Source organism: Aulostomus chinensis, chromosome 22 (genome assembly GCF_037954235.1).
Source record: "Aulostomus chinensis isolate RoL2024-O1b breed Wild chromosome 22, RoL_Achi_v1.0, whole genome shotgun sequence".
NCBI classification, from domain to species: domain Eukaryota; kingdom Metazoa; phylum Chordata; class Actinopteri; order Syngnathiformes; family Aulostomidae; genus Aulostomus; species Aulostomus chinensis.
The window spans coordinates 7,390,274-7,405,556 of NC_141341.1; the positions used below are offsets into that span (position 1 = coordinate 7,390,274).

General features: G+C 41.8%; 1 protein-coding gene across 2 annotated transcripts in view; it reads right to left on the reverse strand.

Annotated features, from left to right (window-relative positions):
- jarid2b (jumonji and AT-rich interaction domain containing 2b) overlaps window positions 1-15,283 on the reverse strand; it is a 109,322-nt gene that overhangs the window by 27,742 nt on the left and 66,297 nt on the right. For both annotated transcript variants that reach the window (XM_086193133.1, XM_086193132.1), the window contains exon 4: window positions 4,628-4,851. In XM_086193133.1, coding sequence (XP_086049259.1) covers window positions 4,628-4,851 — 224 coding nt within the window. The remainder of the gene's footprint in view (window positions 1-4,627; window positions 4,852-15,283) is intronic.

Consider the following 15,283-nt stretch of genomic DNA (forward strand, 5'->3'; position numbering starts at 1 on the left):
CCCTGAGGGCAAAGAAGTAAACACAACAGTAGTGCACATACACAGGCAAACACACACTCCAGGGAATGAGTTCATTATGTAAGAATCATTTCCAGGAGTTTATGTGCAGATAGTCATTCATTTACTTCCTCATCTTCTCTTATCTCATATCTGCTAATATGCATAATGTGTGGTGTGGTGTTGTGTGTGCATGTGTCTGTGTGTGCGTATATTTGAGCCTCATTGAGGAAAACGCCAGTGAACAACAAATTTTTCAAAGACAAACAGTGGAAATCAAAAAACCTTAAAATTTCTTTCTTGAATATTCTTGAGGTGAATGTTTGCTCAAAAATTTGAAGTGAACAAAGTCACTTATCAGTACTTTCACAGGTATCTAAGCTTAAAGTACATCCATGGATGATGAAAAGCATTGTCTTAATTCACACTAATTACCTACAGATTATCTCAGTGCTGCCCCCTGCCCAATAGCAGCAGTAGTGCACCCTCCAGGTTACCAGAGGCAGACAGGGCCAAAGGCAGACAGTCTGGCTACCACCCAAATGGCTTTCTCCATGGATATAAACAGCCCAACTACAGGCCTGGACCACACATAAACACCCTTATGAGAAGACAGGCAAAGACTGAACACTCTAGCTTGTGTTTGAGAGAGTGCTTGTGAGAGTGAACGTGAGACAAATCCAGAATATAGACCTTCGATAGAGTGGGTGGTAAGCATACATGTTGTGCATCCTTTAGTACAGAAGACAGAAATCTTGTTTTTCACTTCTCTGTCCGGTTACTCCCACGTTGCATCAGAATAACCATGCACCCCTGCTCTCCCTGGGAGGAATTAAAAATAACTTTTCCTTGGATGCAGCAACACTACCACCACCACCACCAGCAGCTAGTTTATTATCATGAAGGGAAAAAAAAACCCCAGTAAGAATCTTGTCTGCTCCAAAGTTGGATTGGAAAGTACATGAAGAGTGACAGAAAACTCAGTGGTGATTTCACAATTTAGAGCGACGGGAGTTCTGCTTTCAAAATGCTTTGTTTCTTTTTTATGTTTCACTTTATCATTTAAAAACCTTTGTGTTTACATTTCTTTTATGTAGCTGTCAGAATGAGTGATGGATTTAAACCTTTGGGGTGGAAGGGTAATGTTTACCAGATATGATCAGCAAACTGTGCAGTGTGTGTGTTTACACAATGTGAACGTTTGACCTGGAAAAATCCCAGAAGTCACCACAGATAGGGTTTCAGGGTACATGTATTGCTAACTGCCCTGAAATGACTTCAAAAACAGACCTAAATACGTCAAAATGTAATTTTAAAGAAGAGAAGTAAGGGAGATATTAGATTTCCATAATGTGGCTGGAGATCCTGTTAGATGCATTTTGGGTACAGACATGAAGGAGCCAAAAATGTGTGGTGGTCAGATCACCAGAGTATCAGAATCTTAAAGGGGATTGGAGGTTTCAGATGATATCAAAGACTGGAGTCCCTTTGAAAAGATTAACCAGGCTAACACGGATGTCCTCATAGGCTGTCTCGTCACCTAAATACTGTCTGTGTGCAGTTACACACACACAAACACACACACGGACTGGAGGACACACAGGAGATAAGCGGGACAAGCAACATCATTGCTGAGGGTGGATTTGCACTCGTGCACATGCTTGACCACGAACACACACAACCTCAAGGGCTCTGCTGACATTCTCCCATATCCCCCCCTTTGGGTAAGGGTCCATGCATATGGGTCATTCAAGGGGCCATGGGGAAAAACACAGAAGAAGAAGCCCTGCACGAGAAAATGTCATCCTCACAGCATGGACAGTAGACGCACACACACACACACACACACACACACACACACACACACACACACACACACACACACACACACACACACACACAGGCTATAAATACAGCAGTAAAGCAGGGAGCGGCAGAGTGGAAAAAGCCCAGTGGAAAACCATTCAATCGTTAGCTTAGCAGCCTAACTCTAAAATTAGTATTAGCACTGCAGCAAGCAGGCAGGCATGCAGGCAGACAGAGAGACAGACAGACAGCCAGCCAGCCAGCCAGCCAGCCACACACACACACACACACACACACACACACACACACACAAGAAAACAGCTTGCAAAGCACAATTCCTGAACCTTAATTATAAAGAGAGAAAGCAGCAAAATGAAGGGATCGCCCACCTAATACTTCATTAGTTAGTCCAAATGTAGGCTAAGGGTGAGTTAGGGTTAGCACATAAAGCTCTGAATAATCTGAACTTCAAAGAATATGGGACATTATATGATTACCCTATGTACCACACTGGCCTATATATGCAAATCAAAGCTCCTCGCGACGAAGGTTTCTGTCACTTTTAGCAACTTCCAATTACGCCGTCTTGAATGAACCCTGTAAGGTTTAAATGACGTTCCATAATGGGTGCGTTCTCGTTAGAACAGCAACGTATAGCCACCACATCTCAACAGACCTGACTCTAAATGTGCCTCTGGAGTCTTTAGCCTACTTTGTAAGATGGGCAGAGGTTAATAATGATAAGAATAAATTAATCTGAAGCTGGCGGTATTGTCTTCCAAATGAGTTAATTCTAGTTGTGAGGACGTGTTTAAGAAGAGGGTGAGCGGGATATTCAACAAAGGGACAGAATTGAGATAGCACTGCCAAGGTTGTTTGAGAAAATGGCTCCAAACTTCTTTATTATTCATGCCCTGAATCTCTCACCCTCATTTCTTTTCACAAGTCTGGATTATTTAAGAGACATGAATGGAAGGTAAAGCGTCTGGTTTAAGTGCGCGGGGGTCATGCATAAGCAGCCAACACAGGGCATTTATTATCAATACAACCATCTTTAAACGCTGAACTGCGTGGACAATCTACCATCTTTTGTTGCTATAAGTGGGTGGAAGATAATTGCGATCCCTTCCCAATGGCCAAAAAACCTTGCTAACATCTGGCTTTTATCTACTACGGGAACTGGTTTAATTGGTATTTACTCCCGGGTCAAATTACTCTGCAGTAGATGTGAACACAAAACTCGGGAGAACGAATTCGCCACCACCCACATAGAACCAGCGGTCAGGGCTTCACTATCGATAATAACTTGTTTACCACAGAGGCAGACAAAAGCTGCTTGGGATATCAGCTTTAATTGTTTTAAAGAGACGTCTGTGTCCCAATGTGAGATTTGCTTGAGGACAGTTGGGTGATATTTTAAGTGGCTGCACGTACTTCAGAAGCAAATAATGCAAATCTTTTGAAATATTTTATTTTTTGGAGAGGTGTCTGCAACAGGTTATTTAAGTCAAGGGAAGAAGGTTGACTTGATTGACTTAAAGCTGACTTGATTAAATTAACGTGTTGACAGGAATTTTTGTGTCGATCGTACCTAATAAGGGAAAGACGAGATTAAATCATGGGTTTTAAGAAAGTATTTTTCGAGTTGGGTATTTGGTCATTGCTGTCACTGTTTTTGGAGCAAGAAGTGGCCATATTTGGACAAGATGATGGAGCTGGTACGTACGCTACGCCGATACATATCGCTGCGTCTGATTTACAGATCGCCATGGTAGCCCCTTTTCAATTATCCTTTATAAAATGAACATCCTGCTCCATTGAGGAGACAATTGAAGCTATGATGTACTGAATCTGGTGATTTTCTCATAGATTTCAATCAGACCAGACTTTCTGATAACCAGGCTAATAACGCACACGTGTACTGTCTTTGTCCAAGCATTTGAGGACACTCCCGAGGAACAGTTGGGATCTAGAGTGTATGGCGACCCCTGCTGTTCATCAGCGGTGCCTACTGCTAACTGAGAGTCGTGGGATGACAAGGTTACCAATGCCGACTGTTGACTACACGCGTTGTTTCTCCAGATCATAAAACCAGCCCACACATTTTATTCTCTCCCTCTCTCTGTCTGTCTGTCTCTCTCTCTCTCTCTCTCTCTCTCCATCTCTCTCTCAGAAGTACACTGCTAATTACTCTGCCCTGGCTTTTACAGTTTGTTTGAAATCAAAGGTGCTACATTGTGTCAATGAACCTGTGTAGTGTTTGTAGTGTGGGTGTGTAACCGTGCGAGGACTCAATACTTGAACAGCTGCCGTGGTAGAAGGTGATAGGCAGGGTGTTAAGGAGACACAGTTGTTGAAAGGTAGGAGGGGGAGATGTGTAAGCTGATGAAAAGCAAGATAATCTTAGCCTTGGGCAAGTACAGTTATTTGTAGTATGTGTCTGTGGTCCATGTGCATGTGTGAGGGTTGAGGGTGATCCAAACCTGACTTTGCAAAACTTACTACATGTATTCTTGAGCTGCTTATTGGTATTCATGGGCATGTGTGATCACCTTTACTAAACTTGTCAAGCCAGTGTTCAGGGTTCCCTTGAGAGGTTTACATGAGATGATCCATCTCAGTCCGGCAAAATACCACAACTGAGCGACACGACTGAATGGCAGGTACTGGGAATGAACACTGGCAGATGTGTGTTTTCAAACGCTTACAACTAAGCTTACATCTTGAAGAGTTCCCCAAAGACAGCCATACAGCAGCACATGCTGTCCAGTTGAAATAGAAGCAGACATGCGTCCTGAACCCAGTTAGTATGAGAACATCTCACCTCTGAGGCAGAGGAAGGTGAGGAAGTCCTCTGTCTTGGGCTTGCGTCTGGACAGGTCCTGAATGGAAGAGGACAGGGATGACGAGGATAGTGATGAGAGTGTAGAGGCAGGCACCGTGGCCTGGACAGTGTTCAGGCTGCCAGGTTCCGCCACTTTGACGGGTGTAGTGCTGGGTGAGTTGGGCTGGGACTGGGCAAACTTCCTCTGGGCCTGCAGCCGAGGTCTGGAAGGGAAGAACAAGTGGAGTGAATCAATATGTGCCATTTAATTACAGTTGAGCATGCCAGAGTCCATTCCACAGCAGCGGGCTGCCATGAGAAGAAGACGGCCACAAAAAATCCCGGGGAAAGATACAACAGGAAAATAAGCACTGCAGAATTTGACTTGAGATTGCAAATAATAACACATACATACAATGCCGTGGTTATAGAGGATCCTGGGGTATTTAGAAATAGCAACAATGTCTGCTTGACTGCAGCCATAAATGGATTCTGTTGGGCTTTTTAAACAACATATGATAATTTTCTCAAAATAACAGGTTGAAAAATGTGTGAGTGATCAGCAGAATGTGTTTTAATTGGTTCAGTCTTAACCAAGAGAGAGGCTTTAGGCACTCTCATTCAGTGTGGGATTTCATTGGGGATTTTAGGCTGTTGACAGATCAAGAGTGTGGCGGCCGTTTTCATACCCCGAGTACCATGTGAACAGAGTCATTGTGTAAAATTCTGACGGTCAATTTGAAAAGATAAAACGTAACAGCTGGGTATCCAACTTTGATGAGTTTTTTAGGGCACCAACCTTATTGCTTTAGTACCACTGAGCATCAACAGTTGTCTTGTCATTTACTACCAAATTTCAGTACCCAAAGAGGACAGCTTTCATTTTTAGGTTCTAAAACTGCTTTCAGTGGAAAATTGTCAATGTGCTGAAACATAAAACCAAGGACTTGAAATGGATTTTAAATCACATTTTAGTACATTGGTTTAAATTCTATTTCAAGAGCCTGTTGAGTGTGTGAAAAAGCTTTATAATAGAATTTTGATTTTTCTGAAATGTTTTTTTAATCTGTATCAAAAACTGGTACTTAAGTCAAAGTGTCAATACAGCAGCCAGCACTAGTCGTGCACACAGCAGAGCGGGAATGAGTTACCAAGCAGTTAATCGGCTAGTAATAATGTTTTTTTGCACTAAAGAAAATAAAACAAGAACAGCCACCCCTGTACCGTGTCAAGCACAGTCATGCTACACATTAACTACACACAAAAAAAACCCCTGCATGTGCACATCTGCAGATACACATGCGAACCCATTTTTTCCTGATGGGCTCTGCTGAAAGATAATTAAGCCGTTTGTAAGGTCTGTCAGTGACAGCTGATAACAACCAAATATTTAGTAACCGTCTGCAAAAACAGCTACTCACTACTCGAGAACAACTGTCCTCGTCCGTCTTTGTCTTCATTTTTTTTCTCCTTTACTTCTGTCTTTCCACAATTTTATCTTCCCATTTCTCTCTGTATCTTTCTGTCTGTGATGAGCTTGCTTACCCCTGTGGCGCACAGTGTCTTTGAGATGTCTCTCTCATTTTTCTCTCTGCTTGCCTCTTTTCTCTCTTTATTTCACAGTGTGTGTCAGAGCCAGCGAGGGACAGAGGAGAATATTAAACAAGTGGATTTCTGAGAGAAAGCAATGGTCCTCCTTGTCACACACACCCTTTCATATACCACACACACGTGCGCGCACGCATACACGCAGACACACCTGGGTGTGGACAGTCACTCTCACACACATTCTAGATGTAGGCGCATGTGTTGGCATACACAAACCAGTCAGTCAGGAACCACACGAAGCAGCAAGTGGCCTGAATCGATCAGTGCTGCTGTGTGTGTTTATATGTGTGAGAGCATGAGCTATGATATAAATGTAGAGGAGTAGCGATAGAAGCAATGTGATATCCTGGAATTATTTGTCAATTTGCTGCGGATCGGACCAAAGTAAAGGAAGATAGGATCATGTCTGGAGAACACCCACGATGCATTTGGCACAGCCACTGAAAGGTGCAGAGCTCCCATTACACTTCAATCAGGGAACAGCGCGGTGTCAAAACATGTCAATTTCCTGCCGTGACATGGGTGTAAGCTCAATATGTGAGAAATTGAGAGATGATTGTGCACACATTGCCAAAACATTGTATTTCCAACAGAAGATGTGATAAAACTGAACAAACAACTATTTGCACATGCTCAGTTTGTTTACGAGCCAGAACCTGATAAACAAAAGCTGATGAGTGTGAACATATTGGCATGGAATGAGCTGCAAAAGTTGTTGATTCTCATTCCTGTAAGGCACCTCCAAATAAATGGCATAATGACTGATTAAATCTTAATGCAACACTCTTGAAATGAAGACGTACTGAGTTTACTCTAGGTATTGGAACACAAGACCGACAGCTAGAGTGCACAACACCACCATGGGGACAGGTGTCACTTCCTATAAGGCTATAATGTAGTTCTCAAGTAGGGGGGGGGGGGGGGGGGCAGGAGGCTCATCAAGTTAAAGCTTATGAGGATAAACAAAGAATGGAAGAATGAAGGGGAAAAAAACTGTTCCGATCTACTTTTCAGTCTAGACATTGGAAAGTATTATGTATGAAATAGGAGCATTAAAAAAAGACAGTGGAAATAAGATAAAAGAACATAATTGTTGGAAATGCAGTAAAGGAAACAACGACATGAAGACGGGAGTATAGAAGGTAAGAAGGAGACAAGAGCAAAGGACAAGTGTGAGTGAGTGACAATTTATCATCCCCAGTGGAAATTCTTTATCACAAAATGTACCCAAGCTGGAACATCAGCATGACGCGCATCAGACAGCAGTGACAGAAAACAAGAGAATACAACACAACAGCAAACATGGAACAAGACTTGTAATTAACTCAGCCTGTTTACAGCTGCTACAGGTAGCAGCTATTAGCATAGCGAGGTTAACAATCTTTTTTTTTTTTAAACACATCATGATTGTGTCTGCTAGCTTGTTTATTCTTGTTTACTGATCAAAACTTACCAAGTACATGAATAATTGCAAGCACACCCACACACACACACAACAGCAAAACCCTCCTTGAAGGGATGGAGAGACAGAGGGTGGAACTTTAAGAGCAGGAACATTTTTTTTGTTTGAGATGATTGTTTTTCTATTTCCTGCCTCCCAAACTAACACATCATATACAGAGATACTGCCATAAAATATGGATCATTTTAACTACAGATATTTCACCACAGTTATCGCAGTTGGAGTGTAAATAATCTAGAGCTAAAGTTTCATTTAAAATGCTTTTTGTGATACTTCCTATTAGTCTATCTGACTGAAATGGCAAGTCAATGCAGCTGGGTTAATCTAGACAAACTACAGCTGCTGTTACTCTTCCAACCAGAGAACTGAACCCAGCGACGGGCGCAGCATGAATCCAGCTGGAAAAACCCAGCTCAAAACAGGCCTGAATGTCCAACAAACAGAGCAAGCAACCTGAAGACGTACGGAGTGAGAGAATGAGGAGGAAAAGACAGGCGAGAAACTGGAAAAGTGGAGGGGAGATGAAGAGGGGAAAAGCAGTGAAGAGCAAAAGTAAAAGCGAAGAAAAGGAGGAGGAGGACGATGAGAAGGAGAGATAATTAAAATGTGCAATGATGATCCAGGAGGCGTAGAGAACTGGCGAGAGGACAAGAGAAATGGAAGTCTGGGAAAGCAAGTGAAGAGATGAAAACAAGGAAAGGGGAGGTGAGGAACAAGTGGGAGATAATAAAATGGAAAGCTTTTCATCTTGTTTTGCATCTTAATAGTTACCATCTTTATGACCATATTGTTGTATACTTCCCTCTTGTTTTCTGAGCTGAGAGAAGTTTTAAGACGAGAAGCAGAAAGTACTGGAAGATCATCATTCATATTCAGCTTAGTTACATTTCCACTATTATTGGAGAACATATTCTTCATCGTGGGATGGATCATGGCACAGTATAACAACCGTGAGGCTTGTGCCTGAGCATGTATTGTGTTGTCATTTTCAAATTAAGACAGTAGCTTGTTCAAGATTTTGTTTTCCTGAGCAACTGTTTTATTTTTTTCCGAATGATGCAAGACTTTTGGACAGTGTATTATTTACAATGGCTTAAAAAGTAGTACATGCAGCTGCCATGAATGGGAAAACAATCTCCTGCCCCACATAGAGTTTACTCTAAATCCCTAACGTCCAACTCCACCCGTGCCATACATGCATTAGAAAACTGAATGTGTGTGTTCAGGAATGCATGAGCCTGGGTGTAGAGTAGTAATATCCCTGCTCTCTGTCACAGTAAAACATATAAAATCCATGTATGCATGTAGTCTGTGGTGCCATTTTTTTGGGGGGGGGGGGGGATAAGTGTTTATTACATGTGAAAATACAGCCAAAATTAGAAACTGACATTACAATTATCAGCGAAATCCTAATTCCTCACCTGCAGTGACGATCGTTTGTAATTTGACATGAATGAAGTGTATTCGAGCATGGCAAAACAAGCACCTTCTACCTTGTGTGAACACCTGCATATGTGCATGCTACACCCATGCTAGAGTAGTTTTCAAATGGGCTGCCACCCAAATCTGTTCCAGCATGCTATAAATTCAATTTTCTAACATTTAATATCCCAGGGAGCCAAACAGATGAACATTTACTAAATAGTGAGCAGACGAGACGACTGAGCTCCCACATAAAAGCTTCTTTGCTAAGCTAAATCCCGGATAGTTTTATTGCTCTAGCCTTTAGATGAACAGGATTCTATTTAACCGCTTAAACGGAGGGAGATAAAGAAACACAGAGATAAAGAGAACAACCACCAAAAAAGAGAAAGAAGGGCACAAGCAACTCCTCCCAAAAAAAAAAACAAAAAAAAAAAACGACAGAGGACAGAGACAGATGAGTTAATAAAGCGATGTGCTTACTACATCCTGTCTAGACAGACAGCCAGAGCCTCAAAGGTTTTCCCGAGATGCTTTTATATTATCTGCCACCTCTTAACTAACACGGCCAGCATAACAAACAATGACGCTACGTCTGTGTAATTTCTGTGTAATTAGACCAGATTCTCGTCATATACGTTTATGTATTATCTGTTGTCATCTTTTCTCCTTTTTAACTGCATGCTTAAAGCCAAGACATGGCTAATAAAAAGGTAATAAAAACAGATCTGCCTCACTGATGATGTGATAATGCAGCGGTTGGCAGGGATTCTACGAGCTGTGGAAATGATAAATAAAACCTTGACGTCGTGGCATTAGCGTATATTATCTTAAAGATGACAGACAGCTGCTCTCCTCTGGGAAACAGAACAAAGACGGCTGACCAAAATTGCTCTTTTAATCATTATTGAGAAAACTGGAGCATAAAGAATAACAATGGCAACATTTATTTAACAAATTCAACCAGATTCCCTTGAAATGATTAATTGTCCGCAGAGTTTTGCCACTATGCCAATTCTAAGCCACATCTATCGATTTGTAACAGATGAAATGAAATGAAAGAAGCCTGCATAAGAACGGAGGGGTTCTAGTTGACAAAATAGGAAAACTACAAGTCCGATGTATGTTTGTGTGTGTGTGTGTGTGTGTGTGTGTGTGTGTGTGTGTGTGTGTGTGTGTGTGTGTACACATTTTTTTCCCACAAATTGAGATGGTTTTTACAAAAGTTCTGGATTAAAAGCAGGCACATCAACACATACGTGATTCATGGTCCCAAACACCAGGTAAATATTAAAAAAATCAGCATGGGAACAATTTGCAATGACATGACTGTTTGGCGCTAAAGGCTGAGTGGTAACATGAGCCTCTGATTTAGGCCTCTGTCGAGGGCTGCTTGTGCTTATGTGTGTGTGAGAGTCTGGGTACACTGTGTTCCCAGGCATTTAGAGCTATAGAATACACATTGGTACAGTGCCATGGTTGGAAAAGTATGGCTTACATGAGTTAAAATTAGACTGATTGCCCTGATTGAAGCAGAATGAGAGGAGCCAAAGAGTCGCAGGCAGGGAAAAGAGGAAACTAAGCAGGAGAGAAAAGTAAGCGATTACAGCAGGATGTCCCCATTCATCCCTTTCTAATCCACCTTTCATCCATCCCTTCCTCCCTCCATCCCTTCCTGCTACCTCCCAGCCATCTACCCATCAAAGGCCTGCTCTAATGTCTAATATTACACATGCCACCGTAGCGCTACAGCACTGGTTATCTCTGAGAGGGAGCATAATTGATGATCCTGTCAGCCAGGAATCCCATGTAAAGACAAGAAAAAGGAAAAAAAAAAAAAAAAAAAGAAAGAAGAAGTAACGGACAATCCAACATTTAAAATTAGATAAGATGAAACGATATGAGCTACCTCTAGTTTTTATCAGGCAACAGCCGAGCAGCACAGCTGCGGTTAAAACACAAAAAGATCACACGCCTGCACATGGACGCTGTCAATCAAACGCAGCAGCTAACGTGACCTCCAGCTCTCTTCTTCAGTCACCTGCTCGTCAACACCTTTCTAGATTGTTTCCATGGGGACTGCTGAGATGGCAGGACTTCCCCATGTGGTCATCTCACTACATGCTACGAGGATGCTGGGCCAGCAGCATCCACTCTGCTAAAGTATCACTAAACAAGACACTGCAGACACTCTACTGGCTCCAGGGGAGTTGACTGTTTACTGACCCTTATCTCTGCACTCTGCTAGTGGTGGGAGGCCGGAGCAAACTTCTCCTTCACACTCAGTTGATAATCCAGCAGTTCCAGGAGAGGACTGAAACCTTCAATCTCCAGTATACCAAGTTGTTAGACAAGTCTGTCCACTTCGGACTTGTCACAAATTCCAAACTGGACTCGAGCATCAGGTAAACATTAGATTATTTCTGTTATTTCCAATTCCTTTGGCTATCTTGCTCCATACATCAGCGCCCATGCTTGACAGCTGCTTGAAAACTGTGAGCCAAGGCTCTATTTCATTTCTACTCAATGAATTTGAAATGATTTTCATCGTATGTCTGATCTCTTATTGTTACCAAAACAAACCACTCATTTGTAGAAGAAGAAAAAAAAAGTGGCACAAACATCACTCTTTGGAATTAAAGACTATTTTTCACGCTCCATCTGCTAGTGTTTGCTCGCTATATGTAAAGATGAGGTGTCAGGGTGCTGAGGGCAGGAAACTCGAAGGCTCAGCATATGTTTATTTGTGTATTTGACAACAGGTGATTTATTAAATTGCATAATGATTCCATGCAGTTGCGGAGGGAAATACTTTAAATACCAATTAGGGCATTACTTCTAGTTAAAAGGAAGCGATACTCCATGAATGTTTGACTTGTTAGATAAGCTGTTGGCTCAGACTGTAAGCATATTTACATTATTTACATGAAAAATGTGCACATACGTGGAATATAGAATTTAGAACAGCGGGAGACAATAAATATGGCCTGAAGACTGAGAGCAGTGATGGATGAGTTGTCTTTAACTGTGAGAAAAACGATTTGATTTCCCATTTAGGACTCGTGTAACTGTGTGAAACTGAGCTTCGTACAAGTCACCAACACCAGATACTACGTCTGTCTCTAAAGTTAGACCAGAGGCCTGACACTCATGTTTCAGTTCAGCACCATGCCAATTCTTGGACTGCATAAACATTAAGAACCAGATTCTACTGCCAAGGGTTTCCCGATCTAACTACATATCTAGGACCAGTATAGGATGACACACTGACAGACATTTAATGACATGTGTGTCTGTGCACTCGAGGTCACACTCTGTACACTGTGTCCCTTTAAGATGATGCCCAGGTCCGGCGCAGCAGAGCATAGTCCGCCATGTGTGACTGTGGTTTAGTTTCAACCTGGTATTTTGTTCAAGCTGGTGAGTGGAAAACAAGCTAGCACTCTCCTGTGTTGATCTGTGCCAATGTGCCAGCCTCATCCTTTTAAAGCACTCTGCGCTCTTGATACTGCGGAGTTCTTTGGTTACAAGTAGTCACGGATGATGCCAAACATGCAATATTAATTGGATCTGTTCCCAAACTTGACACAGAATTAGAGCAAGTAAAACAGAACGCAAGGCAGATGACAAGAAAGTCAGCTCAGTGAGGAGGTATAAGAGTGGAGAAGAAATTCAACCGCTAAACAAACGCACAAAGCACACATTATTTGTATAACTGCATGTGTTTCAGTAGTCAGTTTTTCTGGGAATCAGTAAACATACACGCAAAAATAAACCTCATGCAATGTCAGACATTTAAAAATCTCGCTACTGTATTTAAATCCTCCACAGAAGAATCGGACAAGCGGAACAAGAGCAGCGTCAAGCTGGTCCGGAGTGTGTCCAGGGTTTGATAAATGTTGGCATGAGGCTGGGCTCCAGTCAGACTTTCGGCTCCCTCCCGTGGTAAAGGTTTTGTGTGAGGAGAAGAGCACTGATCCAGAGTCTGTACCTTAGGGGCTGTATTAATTAGCTCCAGATGGCCCACATGGTCTTGATAAAAGACTACCTCACTGCAGCTGGCTCTGGGAGTGTGTGCATGCATGTGTGTGTGTATGTGTGTGTGTGTGTGTGTGTGTGTGTGTGTGTGTGTGTGTGTGTGTGTGTGTGTGTGTGTGTGTGAGAGTCTATTTGCTCCATATCCAGGCAACCTAAATATACATGTTTATGTACATAAGAGTGACCGAGTATTAATGTTTATACGCCAGGATTAAGCTTCACAAAATGTGTGTGTTTAACCGATGTCTGCGCCTGCTCATCTGTCTGCATTTATTTCTGTCTGAGCGCGTCTGGAAGCCTGTTCACATCAAATCCTTCAGCACATTAGAAATGTGTGCGTTTGCAGCATTTTTTTTTTTAATGTGTTTAAGAATTTTCCTCTTCAAAATCAAATACAGAAAGCAATAATCACACAATAACTGACACCATGTGTATGCGTGAATAAGAGCGCTAAAGCGTGTGTATGAAAGCAGCAAAGCACTAAAGCTACTAGGTTTTATTCAGCAGGTTCATTTTAACTTTCAGACTCTGATTGTCAACAACACCCTGATTCTTTCAAATATAGAAAATGAATTAGTCATTAAAGATGTTGTACATGAAGCAAAAAAAAAAAATTATACGTATTCACTTGGAATAATAAATCAAATCACAAACAAATCACAGAGATTTCACCAGTAATTATCATTCATTTTAATCTGTTTTTCAATCAAATACGTCTCTTACATTTTAGAATTCGCAGCTTTTTTTGTGAATTAATACAGAAATGAGAAGTTTGTGGGATTTTCATCGTTGGATGGACAAAAGAGGCAACTTGGGCTCTTTTCCAGGCTACATACAGACTAAAGAATTAATTGATTATTCATGAAAATAATCCTTAGTTGCAGCCCATTATGAGCAAAACCTCTTCTGTGTAGAAACCCTTTTTCCTAAAGTGAACCCTAGTATATCCAGACATGATGGTGTGTGTGTTCTGTGTCAACAGTATTAAGTGCATGCCCACTTTACTCAGTGTGTTTATTGCTTTTCTGTCTCTGTGCATTTAGGAGGGAGATGGCACTGCAGTGAAGTGACCTGCTGACCTCGTGACCTTCACATATGCAAACAGCCTCTGTATAGTCACACACACACAGAGCATATGCACACCCTGCGCAAATAAACACAGCCATTAGTCAATGAGGCAAAGCTGCTGACAGAACAATACACACACAAGAGCTGCACGTATAAGTCACAACACTGGGCTGAAACACACACACACACACACACACACACACACACACACACACACACACACACTCACAGTTGTCGAGCAGGATGAGCCTTAATAATAGAAGCAAAGTTTTTTTTCTGGAGGTTGTAACACTGCTGCTTTGCTAAGACATCAAGATAAATGTATGTTCTTCAGAGGTGTGATAGTGTGCCTGAGTATATAAGCTTCAAGCTGTTACAATAAGGCTGATATTCATTTGGAGATAAAAGATAAAGCTGGGCCTGTGTGCATATTTAAATATAACCTTGGCTTAAATAAAGCCATGAGAAGGGAGATGGCCTGATAGGCAGATGTGCAGAGAGAAGACATCTTGACTAAAGATCAAGCTAGGCTGTATCTCTGTGAATATATAAATATTAAATCTCACATTGTCCCCTTTGTCACCTTAAAAATGTTAATGTACAAAAGTGGCAGTAGACTTTTTATATTTCAACTATATTTTGATGTTGGAAAGCGTAAAAAAATCAAAAAGCGTTGGAAAGCGTAAAAAAATTAAAAGGTAAAACACTTCCATTTTCTCTCATGACAAGACGGAAGACACACGGTATCTCTGCTTGCTCAGGTTTCAACCCTCAAGACGTTTGACTAGCGCTACACGACGCTAAAATCGGAATCACCATTCTTCTCCCCCAGAAGTGCGATCACAGTTCCCTCACACGATTCTTACTTTTTCAACAAAACACATGCCGCACTCTTAAAAACCCTACAAAACTCCTGAGATCAATCAAAGTGCTTGACTGGTGACAGTAATGCGTAGAGGAATGGGAGACAGTGACCTCTGGCCTTGCAGTCCAGTTTAAATCAACCTGAGAGGAGCTGACCACAGCCACGTAGGGTCAATAAAGCATCAGGGATGCTG